The sequence below is a fragment of the Thermobia domestica genome, chromosome 13, assembly GCF_964235325.1.
Source record: "Thermobia domestica chromosome 13, izTheDome1.hap1.1, whole genome shotgun sequence".
NCBI classification, from domain to species: domain Eukaryota; kingdom Metazoa; phylum Arthropoda; class Insecta; order Zygentoma; family Lepismatidae; genus Thermobia; species Thermobia domestica.
In genome coordinates this window covers 139567337-139588749 of record NC_137466.1, presented here as the reverse complement: position 1 = coordinate 139588749, position 21413 = coordinate 139567337, and the positions used below count along the sequence as shown (strand labels likewise).

General features: G+C 34.7%; 1 protein-coding gene across 2 annotated transcripts in view; it reads right to left on the bottom strand.

Annotated features, from left to right (window-relative positions):
- fray (oxidative stress responsive kinase frayed) overlaps positions 1 to 21413 on the bottom strand; it is a 217980-nt gene that overhangs the window by 30131 nt on the left and 166436 nt on the right. For both annotated transcript variants that reach the window (XM_081736582.1, XM_081736581.1), the window contains exons 2-5: positions 17565 to 17779; positions 13636 to 13748; positions 5561 to 5811; positions 2577 to 2742 (exon numbers count right to left, since the gene is read on the bottom strand). In XM_081736582.1, the coding sequence (XP_081592708.1) occupies positions 2577 to 2742; positions 5561 to 5811; positions 13636 to 13748; positions 17565 to 17779 (745 nt within the window). The remainder of the gene's footprint in view (positions 1 to 2576; positions 2743 to 5560; positions 5812 to 13635; positions 13749 to 17564; positions 17780 to 21413) is intronic.

Here is a 21413-nt window from a genome sequence, read left to right as displayed (position 1 = left end):
TCCCACGTCACTGCTTAACGTGCGAGACTTAAATATGCTTGATATCTTTAGCACGACTGTTTCCTAACTGTATTTCGTCGGACACGTGCCGCCACTGCAATCACAAGTTCAGGTGTTCGTACTGTGCGTGGTCTTCCTTGCCGCTTTCGATCTTTCACAGTTCCAGTCTAAACAAAGCACTGGATAGTGCGGTAAAAGAATTTTTATTAATTTGCAGCTTCTGGAGGGTTTTAAAAATCTCCCCTGGTGATTTGTGCAAAGCTATCACGGCTACACGATTTTCATACTCGCCCCATTTCATCTTGAACACTTACAACTGACACCTTTACACTTCAACTCATCCAGCAATGACTCACGCTTCACGATATCGCTCTTGACGTCGCTCGTTGTACGAACGGAAGTATAGCCACCCCCAAAAGTTGAAACAGTATTTATGGTAAGACTAGGTATGTAATGTTGCCGGTGTATTGTGTATTGTGTCAGATTTATACCACTGCGATAGAATATTAACACACTTTTCTTTACGTTTACAGAAATTCAGCAACTGATGTGAAGCACATCATAGAGCTCTGGTGGGATTTTTGACGAAAGAGAGCTGCGTACCATCTATGGTCGGCTACGACACATGTCAGGGTAGGTAATATTAGATGTGAGCAAAGTTTAAAGATGGGTTAACAAATATAAAGCAGGAAAAACAAACACAACAACGACAAACCACATAGTAAAAGGCCGGCAACAGCAGTGGTTCATTAAAGCAACAGTGAGTTGGTGACATGATTCAAGCGGATCAGCGAATCACAGTACCGTACACAAAATGATGGGACCTTGAACTGTGGACACGTTACAGAGATTATGGAGGACTCAGGCAACAGAAAAGTGTCAATTGGATGTCTCATTAGTAAACATCTTTTAACGACCGAAGGATGGAAGTGTGTTCAACTCTGCTGTCCATGTTTAAGGCTGGTAAAAAGGAAGGGTTTATATGATAAATACGCCCGATACTAAGAGAACTAGACGAAATGGTGACAATACTTCACCTAGGACTATGAAGTTCACAATCGAAATTCTGCAGCCAAAGTCATGGTTCTTGGTTCCTAACATTAGAGAGCAATCACTATGTTTGATTTTCCTGAACAAGGGTTGATGATAAACGGTGGGTGTTGCATTGTAGGATTTAAGAACTCCGAGAAGCCAGAAAGAAAAGGCTTAAGAAAAGAGCTTAATTCTCTTAACAGCAGCATGAAAATACTACGGTTTGCAAATTTCTAACAAGGAACTAACATCTTGCATAAATGAAAGTGCCAGTGCTTCTTATCTTTCCCACAGTCCTGATGATGTACTACTCTGTTTTCTACTTTCATTTCTTCGCTGCAATGAAAGATGCCATTAGGTCACAGGATCTCAAACAGAATTTTTTCCAGCGTTTATTAAAATACGGATGAAACGATGACATAAAAGTAGTAAGCGTAACTGAAATTATTCTGAATACTTATATTCTAGCCAACAGCATTAATCTAAGTACAACCTTCGCATACCGACTGAGTTATTATCTGTTATCGGAAGGGAATAAGATGAGATATAACTGCTAAAGGAACTAAACTGACTTATGATTGTAACTATTAACAAACTCAAGAATGTGTCTAAACATTTATTAATGCCGAAATTTTCAATGGGAGTCACACCTTCGTCAGCGGCTCTTTTCTTCTTCCTAAATTCACACTCCTGTTTTACTCATACCTCATAATTTTCATATTACGAAAACATATTGCAGGTATGGTTAGGATTATCCATTCGTAAAAAAAGTTTACGTCTTCATCAAGTATTCATAACATTCTTAGTTTTAATAATAGTCTCAGGAAAGAACGGCTACTACTATAAAGAGGAAAAACATTATCTTATACAAGCATTACTTTCAATCTGTGTTATATGCGAAAACGAATGAAAAAAAACAAACAATCAATATTAAGCAAGAGTTAATATATATTTAAAAATGAGTTCTTTATGTACAGTAACTTATTGTAAAATTCAATTTATTGATTGCTGGGTGTCAACAAGAAAAGGTAGCCAGTTTAGCCCGTTTGGGCCTGTTGTTGACAATCAACATAACTTTCTATTGAATTATACGCACACTGATCGTTTAATTGGCATTACTGCTTTCATACAATATTTGAATACGTGATTTACGGATCATTTGTTTAGATAGTCGTAATCTTATGCAACAGAGCACAGTCAAACTCAGTAATGCAGAAGCTTTATTTGCCGAGTTCCGCGAAAATTCGTTTTCTTTATGGTTTCTTGGTCTGTACAAAAATATTTCAACGAAACTGCTGCTAATTACTCCTCCTGAGAAATATTTCTAATTATAATTGATCATATTACGGGCAAAATTGCTTCTAAGTTAACAGCATATATCCAAAATACAAACATACTTTAAAAATTACGAAATCATGGTCAGGAAAACAAACCAAAACATTTTTACGAGCATTTCTCAATGTTTGCCAATTAAAGGGTTAAGAACAAGAAAGAACAGTGTAGGTAGTTTCTAAGAACCCAGTTCAACACACAAACCTGATTACCTGTTCCATAACTTCAGGTGCCATCCAACAAGGAGTTCCTACAAATGTATGCCTGACTTTCTGTCGCGAAAGATCGCGTCCTGTAGCTAGCCAAGCACTAACTCCAAAATCCGCTATTTGTACTGTTCCATCTTCTCCTAGGAGAATGTTTCCAGCTTTAATATCCCTACAAATGGTAAAATTAACATAAATATCAAGTAACGGTAAACATATATATATATATAAACACTATTAGTTTATAATATCTATTTAACAATTGAAATAAGTGTGACATTTATAACTTCCCGAGTTTTCTCTTAAATTTAACAGGTAAAACAAGAAGAAAAGAAAAGGCATCAGTTGCCATATAATACGACTACTACTAATTTTTTGTACTGAAAGATTATGACAGTTATCGCCTCATCGGTACAGCAATTCTTTAATATAATGAACTTGTCTAACTGTCCAGAAGCTTTCATGGATTAAAAAATGCCAGACAAACAAGACGATGATTTTTGTTCGAAACCTATTTTGATTTTGCAGTTTCTGTGTATTCTGAGCAGACATGTTTGAATATTTAACTCTCTCACGGTAGTTCTGATCCCAAGCTAAACTACAGATCAACCGACTCTTTCATACACAATGCTATGCATAGCTTTACCACATATTTAAATGTAGTTTACAGTAAAATTGTCGTAAGCTATCCTTAAAGCTATGTCTATAAGTTAATACTACATATTTCAACTCAAAAGCAATGAAATATTAATATCTATCTTGTATTATCTACTATTATATCGCTTAAGTGTATTAAGATGTTACTTCTTTGTAACATGATACTGAGTTTTTCTTATTAGCACAACACTGAAGTTTGGTGTGTACACAGAATGAATGAAACAGAGCATACAGCATTAGTGTTGTAATTTACGAAGTCTCGAAAGTGCTAATTTGAAGAAGAAATTATTTTAATATGTATGAAATACGGAGGAAATGACTCATTTTATATCACATCAAATCCTCTTTAAGTGCAAATTTAATGATACACAAAGCGTAAAGAAATGCAAGACTTGATCGGAATTCGAATCCGGGTCTCCAGCTTATCGTGCCGATGCGTTAACCATTATGTTATTCAGTCCACTTCCTGAACAGTCATACATTCTATCACACTTTAAGTTGGTACTCAACCATTCAAATTACATAAGACTACACAACAGCTCCTGTTGAGCTTTGTAACCAGTGTGTACTTTGTGCCACATCCTTGCATAGGTGAGAGTTTTTTGGACTAGTTTTTCACTGCACATCGTGGCCAAGGAAGAACACAAGTTCCTGAATTATCTGACAGATAAACACAACAGTTACAGACACTAGGTTGTCTGATTACCATAGGAGCTATGGTACAATCAATGTGGTCTGAGTGGTTGGTATGGCCAAAAAAAAAAAAAAAATAATAATAATAATAATAAAAAAATAAAATAAAATAAAAAATAAAATAAAAAAAATAAAATGCATGACGGTAGCGTTGTGGTTAACGCATCGGCACGGGTTCGAATTTCGTTCCAGTCATGCATTTTTCGCCCTTTGTACATCATTAGAAATTAATAATGTTTCTAAGAAAATTACAAACGCAACAACAAGGTATCTGTGAATTCACATACTATAACATTGCCAAATAACTACACACGCTTGCCATATTATAGATCTCTTGATACGCGTTCCTACTTCTAGTCCTTCTAAAGACAGTCTTTGAAACGTAGTCTGATCTGTTTCTTCAACTCTTGTAGTTAACTTTAAACGTCAAAACTACAGTTACAACTCTGTCTAACAGAAAAAAAGTAACTACTAGTCAACTTCAAGACTGAGTCTGTTCCAAGTTGTATGAATATAGAGATTTAAATACAAAGATAAACTCTGAAACATGTTAAAGGAAAATCTTTGAGACGGATAGCCAGCAATATAAATAAAATTTTATGCTTTTCACTAACAGAAAGAGATCATACTCATCTTTACCAACAAATGGCTCTTGTTCACCATAGACAGGGAAAAAATGGAGGGAGAATATGATTTGATTATATAGAACAGACTAGTAGTACACATTTAATTAATTCCACTATTTTTATTTTTTCATAGCTAACAACTAATAGCAATATGGCTGTTTTGTTCATCTTTGTCATATTTCAAGTACTACTACTATTTCTCGGTCACGATATTTTTCCTTAGCGCTAAAGGCTCATATCTATTTGCCCCTATTAGATGCACAGAAAATAATACCAACACAAGAAAACAAATATTTTTTTCAAGAAAAACCTCATGTAACTATTTTTTGCTGTTATTGTCAAATATAAATACTCGCACAATACAATCAGTTAATATTCTTAGATCCTGGAGAAATGTAAAGTACAATATTGACTTTGGTTCTCTTCTGAGTGTTTACAGGACAATGAACGTTAATTGTTTGTTTTTTTTTCAGTTATAAATTTATAAACCAACTTGTTACGATATTTGAACAAACTAGTTACGTGGAATTTTCTTAAAATGATTATTTCAAGTTTTCTTCTGACGATATAATTATTTTATCCGTTTATGGACAAATAGGTATGAATTCTTAGCGCTGGTCTTCTCACCGTATTATGACCGTGGAAAAAACAGAAGTTCTTGAAATATCTAACACTACAAATATAAAACACACATAATACAGTTAATACATCAATGTATGCATATTAAGGTACTAATTTATATTGATAAGTATATTGTAGAAAAAAAAAATACCTATTGCCGAACAACACAGATAATATTTGCTCTTTTATATAATACGCAAAATGCCTATACTTACTTGTCAAATAACTTAAAATTCAATGAACTTTTAAAGATGTTACTTCTTTCACTATTTTCTTTACCTTACTCGCAATTATTCAATATCACTACAAGTACTACTCACAAAATTTCTTAATACACAACACCATTTAAAACACTTAACCATCCTTTAGATAAAAAATGTTCACATTATTTACCTATGGATCTGTCCATTGCTGTGAAAATATTCGAGTCCTTTAAGAACTTCTTTTAGAACAGTTGCGATAGTACACTCGTCAAAAACTCCATGTTTACAGTTTGCGGACTTCATTTTATGTTTAATGATATCTAACAGAGAGCCACCTTCTAGAAGACGTAGCACCAACCACAGTTCTTCCTTCACTACAAAACTTGTATAGTAGGTCACAACATTCTCGTGATTACACGATGACATAGCCTGGATTTCTTTCTGAAAAAGAACTGATATGTTGTAACTACAGTCATTACAACTGTATTACATTATGCACAAGGGCCAATAAAATAATTGTTAAACAGTATAAGAAACTAAAAGACCTAGTTATTAAAACGTGGCAGTTCAAATCTGCCAATGTCTTTGAATAACTTAGCGATATGGAAATTATTCGAAGGACTACGTTTTCAATATTTTTATTTAAAAATAAACAAGTATAATCTTTTAAAAATTCATGTTTGAAAAGATGAGACTTGACATAAACTTATTATTGACGTACTATATACTTATCATTACGACGTTAGCTTATTCAGACGCCTCAAGTGATATGCAAGGCGTACAAAGCAGTTGAGGTAAGCAAACCTTCAAACATTATATAAATTCTTTTAAAATAGACAAGAACTATGAAATTCAGCTCCACAGTTGATCATTCAGTGAATCACATGATAAAACAGAATTATAACGTTGGTTACTTCTTTCTCATTTGCATAATGATAATACCTAGGTTGAATGTCAAATTATGTTAGTTTGTGGAGTATATATATATGTTCACTATAGTGTAGTAACCAAAAGCACCCCAAGATGGTAATCTTATAATGAACGTTTCAGCAAGAGTTATTACCTTCTTCAGCATGGATCCTTTCAGAAAGTTGCCACTGTTAGACGAACTGCATCACTCTCGATTTGTAAACAGTGATGTGTTGAATGTCAGCACACGGCATCATGCTCTTCATTTAATTAAGGAATCGAGTTCAAGTAATTGTTTCCTATGGACTAACGGTAATGGTTACACTTAAGTATTTAAGAGCACAGATTTAAAACTTGTTAGTCTGGAGATACCATTGTTTTTAAGGAAGTTCCGAAAATTGTTTTCTTAACCACTGCTAGTAAAGTGAAAATGGAGTAAAGGTGAAGCAAAGACTTGAAATCATTGTTTTATTCATTACTGAAGCTAGCTTTACAGATACAGGTTCGTTTACAGGACATAGAAGATCGGTATATATATATATATATATATATATATATATATATATATATATATTGCTTTTAAAAGTGTATAACGTATTTTTATAGCAAAAGACAACCAACAGTGAACTAATTCGTCTAGCAACAGCAATTTCCTGAAAGGATCTGTGCTGAAGGCAAAAACACTTTGCTGAAACGTTCGCAGTCAAATTTAACATTTGGGTACTTGTGGCCAGTAGAGCTGTAGTTAGTATGGTACAGAAGTATTTATTAATTACTTTCAGGATACGAGAATGACTTATTAGAATATAATTTATGTTGTGTTCACGGTAAAATAAAGGTTTAGATAAGCCTGAAATTGCTTATTCAGAGTACAGACTATATCAGAGACACTAAAGAAGGTATCAGCAACTTCAGGCTTATCTAAGAGTTTATTTAAGCACAAATTCATTATAAATTGCATACACTACATAGATCACTGTCGTTTATTGGAAGAAATACCTTTGAAACGTATTTCATACGAACAAGAAATCCAGAATCTCAAAACAGACAGTTAATTTAAGTATGGAATATAATCTTAGATAGTTTTATTAACAACTAATATTGTTACGTAATAAGTTTTTACTATAAGTAAGTTTGTGACTCGTAATATTCTCCTTCAGTCATTAAACAATTCATGATCTGGGAACACTAGTAAAATCCGAGTAAGGGGTATCAAATACATGATGTGATAAATAACAAAGGCTCAAACATTAAGATTACTTAAAAAACAGTATGTTAAATTTATGAGGGTTTTCCTTTCACATAATTTGTGTACTTCATACCTTCTCTCCTATCCTTTATAAGTGCTCGGATGAAAATGTCAAATTACGTAAGCTCGTCAAAATTATAAAAACACTGCAATATTAAATTATAAAATATTTATGCAATATGAAAGGTCACAATTGGTTAATAAGCACAATATAAAATTTCATTAGTTAAAAATCACAGTATTTTGAAATTCTTAATTTACAATTTCCATTTCGCTTTTGCAACTTCATGCTTGAGATGAAACTTTTTGACTTTTATTAACATCAAAATAATATGTAAAAGAATAAGTACAGTAAAACTTGTTAACTTTGGTTCCCACTTTTGTAGAACCTGCATTTACCATAGGACATGATTTACATGCTACTCTGTTGGTTGGTAACCTGTGCATTTTGCAAAATAACTAAATTCTTAAACTGCTAATGTTATATTCACCTTTGCATGTTGGCCACGTATTAAACTGAGAATTCGACTGTATGAAGTGCTTTACTTCCAAAGAGAATTTGTTTGTGAAGAAACAAATAATAATCTGTACGATTTTTACTCCTTTCTAATACAAGAGAATATTAAGATGTGTTTTCTTGAATAAAGATCTGAATAGTCTGGGTAGTTTTGATGCAAAATAAACGTATGTTCTTTTTACATTGGGAAGAAATCGTTTGAACAAAATACATTTTGTCTGAATTAGTACTGTAACCTAATTCATTGAAAATAATAACAATAGAAAAATATCCAATAAACAAAATTGTTTTACAATGCACAATGACAAAATCACGAAAGTCAGTATTCTTTGCTTTTCCCCTTACTACAGGAACCGTATAAATCATCTCCAAAATTTGTTCGTGAAAACATACACTCGTTTCTATGAAGGTATTATAAAAAGTCCAATAGATTGTTCAAAATAATTATTCCTTATTTCAGTTTTATATCTTTCTCTCTCTCTCTCTCTCTCTCTCTCTCTCTATATATATATATATATATATATATATATATATATATATATATATATATATATATATATAAACTAGGCTGAACAGCCAAGAGTAGATTGTATTTAGTGAAACGAAAACACATTTGTATTCTTAACGTAAGAGAGAGATTCACAATAAATGAATTGGAAAGTCAAAAGTATGGTAACTTCAATACAGAGGAATAAGCTTGCACATTTAAGCAAAGTGGTGATCATAATCTATAACTGAAATTAAGATTCTGACATTTAGTGCATCAGGGATGTGATAAAGCATTTGCGTGAGCCTCTGAAATAGTTTTGATACTAAATAAGGATACCACGATAGGGAGTACTCTTCATTAATCCTTTAGTCTGTCCTCAATGAAGCCTTTCCGTTCCTATTTATTCTCTATAACTTTTAAAAGCACTTCGCCAAGTGGCAATGCTGTACGGATATCTGATTTTTTTTTTTTTTTTTTTTTTCACATAAGCAAAAAATTTTTATTCTGGGAAACATTTGCAGATTAGTAACAACAGAAAGATGGATTTATTAGCAAAGTGGAGAACAAAATAAAAAAATGACGACGTTGCGTCGCCTACACTATTATTCGTGTTTCTATATTCACAACTGTCCGCTACTTTGTGTAGCAGAAAGGAGATGGGGCAAGATCGGTATCCAGAGTGTTTCCAGAAACTAAGCAACTTAAAAGTTTATAAAAAGTAAATCCTTGCATCTGTCATCATAAACTGAAGAGAAAAGAATAACTACTGTAGCGATTTGTAGGTTATCAGTAGAAGATTAAATGATAGTGAGCGAATGGTAAATAAGACAGATATTTGACATAATGTAATAGTTTTATATAGCAAAATTATTTCTTTACATAAATTTACACAAGTTGAATGCATTCTTGGTTGTGATCGCATCACGGCCGAACCGACTGACAATTATCGAACAGAATTTGTACCTACTTCCAACGTTTATTTATTTTTTAATTTTTTATTTTTATTATTTTTTTTATAGTGTCACTGACTAAAATGCGTATAGTAACAAGGTAGTGAGGGTTCAAAATTCATGCCTAAAGAAATATTTTAGGCCGCAACAATTGATTAATTAATTATTACATTTAATATTACCCGTTTTTCATTGCAACACGTCTCAAAATATTTTCCACTGTTTTTACAAAAGTGAGTCATTAAGTCTTACGATATTCTGGTACACATGATACCTGTATTTATTACAATACAACGGAAGCAAGTTACCATTCAAAGTATAGCTTCTCGTGTTGGACTGTCTGCAGCCACATTCCTGCCAGTTTCTCGATTACACGTCGATATCTTGTTCTGTTCTTAGAAACAAAGAAATGTGTCACTGCTGTTTCCACCTCCTGCTGCGTGGTGAATCATCGTTCAGAAAGTGCATCATGGACCGAAACAGGTAGAAATCGAAGGGGCAAGGTCAGCACTGTATGCCAGGCATGGAATCAGTTCGATAACAGAGTGTCTACTAAAAGTCCAAAATGAAATTTCGAGACTTTTTCGTGACCTTTCCTTTACCAAATCATAAAATTTCCTAACATTTTCAAGAGCGAATTTGGGTGCAAATTAGGCCGAAATTTAATCCATGCGATAGAAACGTACTTTGCTTGCGATTGGGTAGCGTCTAAAACCGGCCATAGACATTTTTGATGGTGAATTTTGACGTTTTATAGAACAAAATTTTCCCATCTGTACTTACATTTGTACAGTTAAAAAAAATCGTGACCCAAAAGCTAAATATCGTGACTTTTTCGTGACTTTCATGACCGTTTTCTGATTTCGTGACCGACAGACACCCTGGATAACAAAGTTCCTGCATATTTGCTGCATTTTTCGAGTTGAGTATGCCTTGCGTTATCCTATTGCAGCAGCACGGTTAACAAAAACCATGGTTTTTATTGATTTTTTTTGTTTAAACCAGGTTTTCTTGGTTTAAATATTTTGCTCTATGTATTTATATTACATATGGACAGAGATAAGTTTGTTTCACCTTGGTGTTATTATGTAACAACCGGATTATGCTGGAAGGGGTCACATAAGCTTAAAGCGGAGTCCAAACCATTCTTCGACTTACATCCGAGAGAAATTGTCCTCCATTTGAATTCGAAACCGAGACTAATTGGTCAAAATGCGATACGTCTGCCGACTCACTCATGAAGGACGCCTGATACGTTGTACTGATCTTTACATGCTTTTAATATAATTGACTAATTGTCAAGAGTCATTTGAGAAGAACAAAAAGATAAACAGTTGCACAAGTGAAACCATTATACAGAATTACATATGGACAATTTCAAAATACTGCAGAGTACAGAAGAACTAATAAAGTGAGTTGATTTTAGTTTAGCGTCCCTTTCAGCAGAGAGGCTATAAGAGACGTGGGCTTACTGATTAACGTGGAATCCGAACCACATAAGCTCCCGCCGGGCATCGAACCCAGGTCTCCCACGCCAAAGGCGCGTACGCTAACCGTTTAGGCACAAAGGAGCTAAGAAGAACTAATTAAGTCCAAGTTAGTTCATTATGACTTTTATTAGTCCAAGTTAAAGAAATACGACTTAATTTGCATATCAGTAAGAAAAGTGAATAAAGATAAGAATTATTTGAGTCCACTTTGGCTCTGAACATTTATACATAAATAGATACTAAAGATACTTCTGTTTTCAGTAAATGCCTCTCGTGGGGTTTGTATTACTCCCCCCTCTCCCCCCCCCCCAAAGTACGGTATTTCGATGTATTTTATCAATAGTAAAAATTATTAAAACGAAACGATATTTAGAATTTTCTTTGATTGGAACTGCATAGCAATAATAATAAACTACAAAAAAAAAAAAAAAAAAAAAAAAAAAAATCACAAAAGAAACATTCATAAACTTATATATAAAAAAAAAGTTGCTTTTGTAGTATAATCTCTTTGAGTAATGAATGGGAAATTTAGGTCTGAATATAATACGAATAATATGCGGGAGTGACAAGCGATAACCCACAAATGTGTGTTCATCAAGATTTTACGACCACTTTTCGTTTTTTGGTTTAAACCAGCCAACCCTGTGCAGCAGGGTACATTTTTGGTTCACCGATGTAAGATACGTCTGGTTTAGTACAGCATAACATCTATTCTAATTGTTCGGAATAAAAATCGGCACTGATGACTCCGCTGTTACGAACAAACTCGAAATTATTACTTTGTAGTTCCATCATACACAGAAAATGACTATTCTCGAAGCGTCCCTGTTGGCCGACCGGCTCTGGAAGCTGACTTTTGCTCAATCACTGCTTTTCTACATCCACATTTCGAAGAAGAAAAAACTTCTTGTCGCATGTAACAATCCATTTCAGGATACACATATCATGCGGATTTTGCAGCAGTTCACATCTAGCATGCAGCATCACGCAGTACACATCTACTCTCCTCTGGACCTGAGCTGCTGTCAACTCGTGTGGCACAATGCGGCAGCTCCAAGTCTGTGAAAGGGAATGATGAGTTGGTTTAGCAACCGCCTTATGCTGGTGGATGGATTTTCCTCAATGGCGTCTCTATGACCAGAATCTGTTACTCCGGGGCGGCCGGACTTAAGCTAATCTTTGACATTTTTATAGCCTGCATGAAATTTCTGGAAGCAATGAGCTGTGCTGTGGTTTACTGCACCTCCCCTTTCGCATGACAAATGTTTTGGATTTGCGCTGCAGCGATATGCAACAATTAGGACTCGTACAGTAACAATTCGCGTATTAGACGTTACTGAGCGCTCATCGTCACTGCCACTAAAAATTGACTGAAGATGAATGAGGCCTTCGTGTTAAATAACCAGTTTGCCACGCTGCTTCTTGGACCAATTTGACCTTGTACTTATGGTCGATCACAACTGCCCGCTGTTTGGGTTGTGAAAATATTCCAAGACTTATGACTTATCTGTGTAATACAGAATTTAAACATAAAACAATGCCAGCGAGGCTATGTCCAACGACTGACTTAGAATAGCATATGAAGAGGAAATAACACGGAAACGGGATAAACTGTAATGACAGCAATCATGTAGGAAACTATAGAAAAGCATTGACAAAATGCAGTTTCACGATCATACAATGATGAAATATGTATCCTACAGAGGAGGAGAGAGGAAGATTTAGATTTTTCGTAAAGAATAACGGCTATACCGTTTGAAATGCATTTTTGATCACTTGGATTGAGCAGGTTTATGTACACCTTTTATATGTTTCCCATTAACCTCTTTTTCCCGTGCAAAGAATGAGTGTTCAGCTAATAATAATAATTAGTTACATCAAAAATATTCTTATCATCAATAAATAGTTGTTTTTTATTTCAAAATACTCTTGTTTTCTGTGAAGTTGGACACCTTTTAATGGGGTTAATGATGGCCAACGGGCTTTCGTTGCAGTAAGATTATGTAAACTATTTTGGTATTTCCTGCGCCCGAATGTTTTCCAAACCCAATAAAATATCACAGAAATTTGGGAATTCTTTGCAGATTTTGAAAACATTTAGTACATACAATGACATATGGTTTAACTGTAAATAAAAACTTACACACGTTAAAACATCGAAAACTCAAACAGTTTCAAGGCACTCCTCACCTCTTTCTCATTGCATCTAAAGAAAACTTGCTACAACATAAAAAGTAAGACCTAATAATGAAGTTCTCTGTTCTCCATCGTGTAGAGAACTTTTATTTACTGCTAATAAATATGCGTCTCATTATTAATTAATAATTGCCCATATAGATGACCTGATTTTATTAAGCTGCATACGCGCCTTCTGAGTTAGCGATCCGGGTTCGATTACCGGTGGGAACTCATGTGGTTTGGATCCCACGTTAAGCTGTAAGTCCACATCTTATATAGCCTTAGTCCTGAACGGGATGCTAAACTCTAAATAAACCAATCATTCTTTTTAGCGTTAAGAAAGGTCAAAATGTTTTATTGAATACACTTCTAATACTAAAATTGTAGAACTAGTAAATTAAGAGTTTTAACAAGATCGTTCCGCACAGTAATATCTAGGGGCATTGTGAAAAAATCATCAATCAACACGTTATAGAACTTACCAGTAGCTCATCCATACTCGTATTCCATTTTTCTAAATTGATTCTCTTTATGGCACATTTTTCTTGTCGTGGTTTGCAAAATGCACCATGCACAACAGCTGTAGCACCAACACCTACACCCCAAAATAAATAATATATTGTAAAGGCATGACATACAAAGCTAGAGCATAAGTTAATCATACAGAAAGAGAAAATCCCTAGTACATTTTTCTTGAACGTTAACACGATCTCTAACCTGTAATATACCGTAACATTTAAGCAAGTGAAAAGTTTTCGAGAGCTGCTCGTGCTCACTTCTTCAGTGACTAAAACCGTATTACAATGTAGTGTAAAAGAAGGACAATGTGAATGTGAGCTCTTGAACATTTACGTTCTTCTGTCATTGGTGACTGAAGAAGCAAACAGCAGCCATTATTTTACTGTATTTAAATAAAATATGTTATTTAAAAAATACAACATTCTCACACTATTCGAATTGTATTACCGTACAAAGGATACATATTCAAAATGTCCAATGAATAGTATCCTTCAAGAAGGATCCAAATAACTGAATACTCACTCTCACTGAACAAAAGCAGGCTTGGTAAGGTAGATATTAAAGATCACATCTTTTTTTTAAAACTAAAAATTATCATAGGAAACATTTTTTCCCAGCAAGCTTAGAAGAGCAAACATTTGCATACGAACTTCCCGTACTAATAAAAGTCGTTCTGGTGATACATGTAAGAATAATGAGAAACTGATACCCAAATAATCTCAAGGACTTGGTTTGGTGTATCAATCTTGCGTGTAATTTGAAAACAGTGCACGTTCAATTAGGCTAAATTAGATTTGACATAGTACAAATTTTGAATTTTCTTGGGTTACATGAAGGGAAGATTTCCTAACGGTGTACTTCAATTTTCCTTTGAACTGAGCCACTACAATAAATGTGCCCGATTTAGCTGTAAATTTCAAGGAAAGAAAAGAAACTTCTTCCCTAACTTTACCATATATTACGAATAAACTTAGTGATGATATTTTTGTTTCTAGTCTTTAATCAAATGTCTTTTAACTGGATTTTAAATTTTAATTCGATTTGGATCTTTTTCAAATTTTATAATTGCATATTTCGTTTTCTATATGCAGCTAACAGAGGAGATTATTTTTAAGAAAAAATTGTGCTAATTGTTAAAACTAATTAACAAAAACCAGTATTTTTATTAGAAATAAATTATTGTCAATATTCTTTACATTTTAATCATGCAGTGTAGAAGTAAACAGAATACTGAACTTCAAGTTTAGTTTCATGGTCAAAACAATCATTTATCACTTCCTACTTCTGTAAAATGCATACTTTTAATTATCTTGTTTTTCAACACTTGCATAAATACAACTTTCACTAGTTTATCTAAATATATATTTCTTTAAATTTATTTTTTAAATACATATATATTTTTTTTTCATCTCAAACTAAAAGATAATTACTCCCAGAATATAATATATAATGAATACTTTCAGAAGTTAGTATTTATTCATGAAACTATTTTATTATTCAGAAATGCATTATTTTAATTTTAAAGCTAAAATCAATTTACAGTAAATGCATGTACGTATAGCCTAACACCGCTACAGTTCAAAAATCTTTATACTTAAGGCTCGTAGATGTCACGGATTTATATAATTGTTCCCCTACAAATTGTTCGTGACTCGAAATATTTCAATTTCTTTCCAAGACATAAGTTAGGATAATACAATACAATCGTATAATATTACATAAATAAAATATTTTATTAACTCGTCGATACTCAACTGATAGAAGGCGCATGGGGTCTTTGGTTCGATCCCAGTTCGCGCCAAGTGAACTTTGTGGTGGACAAACACCGTGTGCATGGGTTCTCACGTTGCCGCCCACTTTCTTCATTCTACCATTTCATTTATTTCTCATTATCACGGTCTCCTTTAGCTTGGCCGGCATAATCATGGGACATAAAACTTAAAGATTTCATTTTTTTTTCAACTGATGAAAATAATCTGTTCTCTGACACCCACTTTGGTGGGTGGTCATCTAATTAATCTTGATATTTCAACACGAAACAAGTGCATAACTACGAATATACTGAAAACATTTGTATATATCCCTGTCTCTAGTCTAGAAATGCGAGATCTATTTATACCGAAACAAGAAATTTCCACAGATATTGATAATGGCGGAGGGTTACTAGCTTCCTACAAAGATTTCTTTCCACCAAAATATTAAGTCGTTACTGATGCTATAATGTGTTTGTTTCTGTATAAAACAGCAAATACCCTTATACTCACAAATATAAGGTTAGGTTAGAGTCAACAGACGTACTCTGATGCTCTGTAGCATATAAGTTTTCTAAGTCAGCATAGGGTCAACTTCCTCATGCAATTGATTAATTAGCCGTGTATTACAGTTTTGTATAAAAGTATTATAGTGTTCACTACTGTTCAATTTTAAAATTGTGAATGTGTAGACGAATAGCAGGAAGCCCTCACACAGTCGATTTTGTGAATATTATCATCTTGATGGCTATTCTCAAAACCAACTAGCCTACGTAAATTTACTACGTCGGAATTTCGAAATACCTGGTTATTTTACGGTTTTTCAAGACAACTGTCATTTTTTTTTCGAAGATATCCTGACGTCACAACTGCAGAAATATACGGTATATTATTTTTAAATTTATGCTACAATTATTTTCTTCAAATGGAGAAAATATATTTGTGACTTTACCAAAGTTTTAAAGCTAAGAAATGTTTACACAATATCTATAGGCCTACTTATGTTTGCTATTTCCTTACACACACACTCACGAAAAAATATACCATACTAGGTGGTCGCAATTTTAAACTCCTAACTGTTTATTAGTATTTAGAACAACACAAATTGTGATATATCAGATAATGGATTTTAAACATGCAACATCCACACAAAAAATATCACGGTATGTTCAACATTGGCACAACTTTTCAATTAAAAAATTACCAAACATGCACTAATTTCAAGTGCAAGGGATATTATTCAAACAGTACTCTACGAAATATTTGTAACAGGTATCACGGTGACGATTTCAATAGCTGTAAAATGACCGAAGTTCGTACAAGGCTTCAGGAAATTTTCTTTACTCTCTCCTGAAACTAATTACATTATCATTCTATAATGTTCGTAAGTTCCATTTCAAAACTATTTACCTCTGGCCGAAGATCTCTATTTTTGACAAATCTACGAAAAACATAAAACGGGAAATAGAAGGCGTAAAAAAAAAAACACATTGTAGCTACATTATACTGTTTTTATATGATGTCAGGAAGATCCATCTCGTATTTTACGACCAAGTAAACAAAAATTAAATTCCAGCCGTGCTACGTTGACCCTCACTAGTAGATCGCGAAGAAAGCCACTCAGTAGACAGATGTTATATTTATATTTAAAATGAGACAAGCATTTCAATTTTTATTTTAGATTCCGTTTCACAAGATCGACGTAGAAGACATTCTTCCCATTAATCTGAGTAAAATTTAACATTGTTTTTTATTGAACGTGGTGTCATTCATGAAATACATTGTCAATCCGTTTAAATGACAATAGCAAAGCATTAGACTTGCTGCTTATGCTTTTTTTAAAAAAATCCACATTACTCCTAGCATTTCAAAATTTACTAGGAATGGCACTCAAAACTGTGTTTGCTAACGAAAAAATATCTTTGCTTTTCGCAAACTGCTTTCTAAAAAAAGATCAATGAAGCATTATACCGGCTCCTAGCACAAGTTCACACCGGGTCGTCATTTTTTTCTGCGAGAAACTACGATCGGGCAAAGCATAAATAGTATATTACAACAGAGATAAAAACTGAAACTTTCGGTTTTGTTTATTTCATATGAAAGCTAACTATTAATATTAATGATTAAACATGACAACTTACCAATTACTTCTTTTAACTCATAATCATCTTTAGTATTTGGCCAGCCTTGTGGTGTCACTCCTGCACCAGTCACCGCCATCTTGTGAGCAAGAAATTCACCAATGCTCACTCTGGTGGACCGCGGGTAAGTCGAAAATGGAGGCAGCTCGCTAGATGCTGATTTTCTGCGAAATGTACCCGGCGATCCTTGGGGCATAAGCCCTGGAGAAATTTTCCTGAAATTGTAAAAAATGCGTTTTAAGTACACTGTCTTCCATTTAATGCCAATAAGGACATTTATTTAAATAGCTGAAACTTGTATATTGTGAATTCCATGAGAAATTGCAAGAGCGTATAACATCAGCACATGCTAATTTCGACCTTAACGCTCTAGCTCGTAAGAAGGGTTTTGCCTTGGTTTGCCTGAACCACATGTCATGTCAATACGTCTGCATTACGCTAGTCGGCATGGGATGGAACGTCATTCATATGTGAATGGGCCTGCAGTAATTCTGTCGTACGAAGTAAACAAACGAGCAATCCCAGCATGTTTCACTTCTTCAAAACTTATATACAAAAAAGAATAAATATGTATGAATTGGTACACTCATTTTTCTGAGATCAAGTATAAAGTTAGCTTAATTATACACTTCTTACTATAATGTGTAGAGAAGCGAGCTCAGGGGCGTGTCCACGGGGGATTCACCGGATCCTGACCTATCCCTCACCAAACTTCGTAACTTGACAGACATTTGTTTATTTTCTTAAAATATGCTTGCTTTAGCTGAGAAACGATTTTTATAGTCTAAATATTTGATTTTACACTTCATTTGTACTCTTGCTTATAAAAATAAATTACATAGTTTCTATCATTTTTTTCTGAGGAGATAGATGACAGTAGATAAAAGTTGCTTATATATATATATATATATGTTGTATATATATGTTGTTGTTGTTGTAGAATAACAACAGTTCAACTACATAAATATAGTGTCTTGTAGAGTTGGACTGTCAGAATATCGGACCCTCCTCCCCCAATAAAAAAATCTGGATACCTGGTTGGGCTATCACTACTTCAAATCAATGTATTACCATTTTACGTAGTTTTCTTTCATTTTTGCTTTTTTATTTTTTACTTAAGGAAGAATCATCATGATTTGAACTCGTAGAAAATATCCCATTTTGATAAAACTTGGCATGGGGCACATGTCTTGGATAAAAACCCGTGTCCATTTTGAAGAGTTGTAGTGTTTCATAGACACAAATCGAACTACAGGCTTCATTGCGTAGCCTATCAGTTTTTGTTAAGGATGCCGCGGTGGCTCGGTGGTAGGGTGCTCATATGTAGTGCGTAGAGTTCCTGGCTCGATCTCAGCCCACGCCAAAAACTTTGTGGAGGACAAACACCGTTATTTTCTCAATGTTCTCTCACTTTCTTCACTCCACCATCATCTCAGTCTTTCTAACCCTCGGTGGATAATCGTGTATATTGAACTTTAAAAAATCAGTTTTTGTCAACGTTAAGCAAAATTTGCATTTAAGTTTACGATAATTCTGCATATCAGTTCTGCATATAATTAATTGGCGCATTTTTTTTTCTTGGGTTGCGATCCGCAAAATGTGCTTGCTTTACGCAATGAAACTCCAGGGCTCGATTCCACGCTATTCTCCAGAGGGTGGATGGGGAAGAAACTGGAATCCGCACTGTTGAATAGCGGCTCTGTGAACAGGAGCATTTTGATGCAGTTTTCGTAGACATCGGTGGTACCAAGATGCCGCACCTTACTATAGTGACCGCAATAATACGTGAAGCCTGGGATCTACACCGATCATAGAACTTTTGCTTCACGTGTGATACATCAGATTTCGGTACGATTCGTGGAGCTGACTTCCGAATTTGCGCTTGAGAAAACGTCAAACATCAGAAGTGCACCAATAATGTTACCAAACTTCGAAGACATAGTGAATGAGCGACACAAAAGGAAGCGCTTTTTTTTAAAAAAAAAAAAAAAAACCTGAAACACGAAAACAGTAACAATTATTTGAATCAGTGTTTTTTCCAGACTTGTTTTTGGGGAGTACTGCCCCTCCCCGGAGCTCTGAGAGTGACCCCTCCCGAGGACACCAAAATAATACGTCTATAATATAATAATAAATAGAAAAGTACCAACAGTGCCCCCCAGAATATTAACAGTGCCCCCCGGAACATTTTTCTGAAAGAACAACTTATTTGAATTAAACGGTAACAACAAAAATAAGCAAAACGAAACTTAGCGACAATACGAGAACACTGTATCCTCAGAAGATGTTCTCCGTAAAGCACGAGAGGAGATTGGCAAAATTTCGTAAATAGGAATTGGCGACCGGAACAATAGCTTCACGTTCTATTGGGTGGCGAAATCAGATCTAGGTCAAGCTTCACGACTTCTTGCGATCACTATAAAATCGAACGAAAAGATTAAGACAAAATTACATACAAACAAGGATCTTCCTATATGTGATATAGGAATCCGTTTTTACCGTCTGCACGGCAAAAGAATAAATTCACGTTTGCTTTCGTCACAAGATGGCGCTGTTGTTGTTTTGTTACCTGACATCATAGTAATCAGTGTCTTTTCATTTTCTTCGCTTGTCTATTAATAGTAGACTCAACGCGGAAAAATCAGGAGGAAAATTAACTTTCGGTCTGTTACTCACATGCTTCTACTAGTTTTCCTGCTTATTTACCTGTACTTGTCCGTACACATCACGTATAGGGTTGCCAGGTTTTCAGAGACAGAATGATTTTGCGATTTTTAGGGTAGAATATAGGGTCACGTATGAGGGATGAAGGGAAGGAAGGGGTATTATACGGTGGAAAGTGCACTACACTATACGGGAAGGAAAGGGCACTACACTATACGGAGAAAGGGAAGGAAGGAAGCGGCCTGGGACCTGTAAGTTAGGTACCACTGCGGTATTTCCGGGAATGAGGAAAACTCAGGAAAACACCATTCAGAGTGACTGCCCTGAAAAAACTCTTTACACTTTTTCGACCGAGTGCCTCCATCGGGAATCGAACCCAGGGCCGCTTGCACCAAAGGCGAGAGGGTTAGCGACTACGCTACGCGGGGCCACAGTGGAGAAGAGGAAGACGCTATATGATATTCAGAATTTACATATAACAAATACATAATATGGTTTCATATAGTAACGTAGGATAATCTTAGTTGGAAATTAGGACAACACATAAAACATAAAATGTATTACAATTTCCGATGACAGCTCATGTGGTTCGGATCCCACGTTAAGCTGTAGGTCCTCGCAGTGGTGTAGGCAAGAGAGGTTCCGGGTTTAACCCCTATTTGAGTAAGGTATTATGCAAAAAAAAAATGATATACATTCACCTGAAATGGTATGAATTTGAGAGCTTGAAGCCCTCCTTGGAGAAATTCTGCGTACGCCACTGGGTCCTCGTCTCATATAGTCACGGTACTAAATGGGCCGCTAAACTCAAATTCTACCACCAATTATGTTACACAAATCTCTGGAGTCTTGCATTTGTTAACAGTCTCATATCATCTTCTATCCACTCAAAAAACCCGTGAAAGATATCAAAATTTACAACCGCTTGGAGTATTATTTTCCTTAGTTCACAGTACAGAGGTTGATTCACTTATATTGAGCCGAAGTCATTGTGTAATTCTACCATGCATGCAGAACCCATTGTCGTGAGATTGAGGTCAGGAGATAGAGAATATCATATCGTTAAGCACGCAGTAGATCAATGTGGTCGAGTGTAATCTGATGAAGCCAAAACTGAGCAAATTCTGAGAGATGCTCATTGTGACTCATTTCGACTCTAAGTTCACGACGTCGCGCATCGTAGAA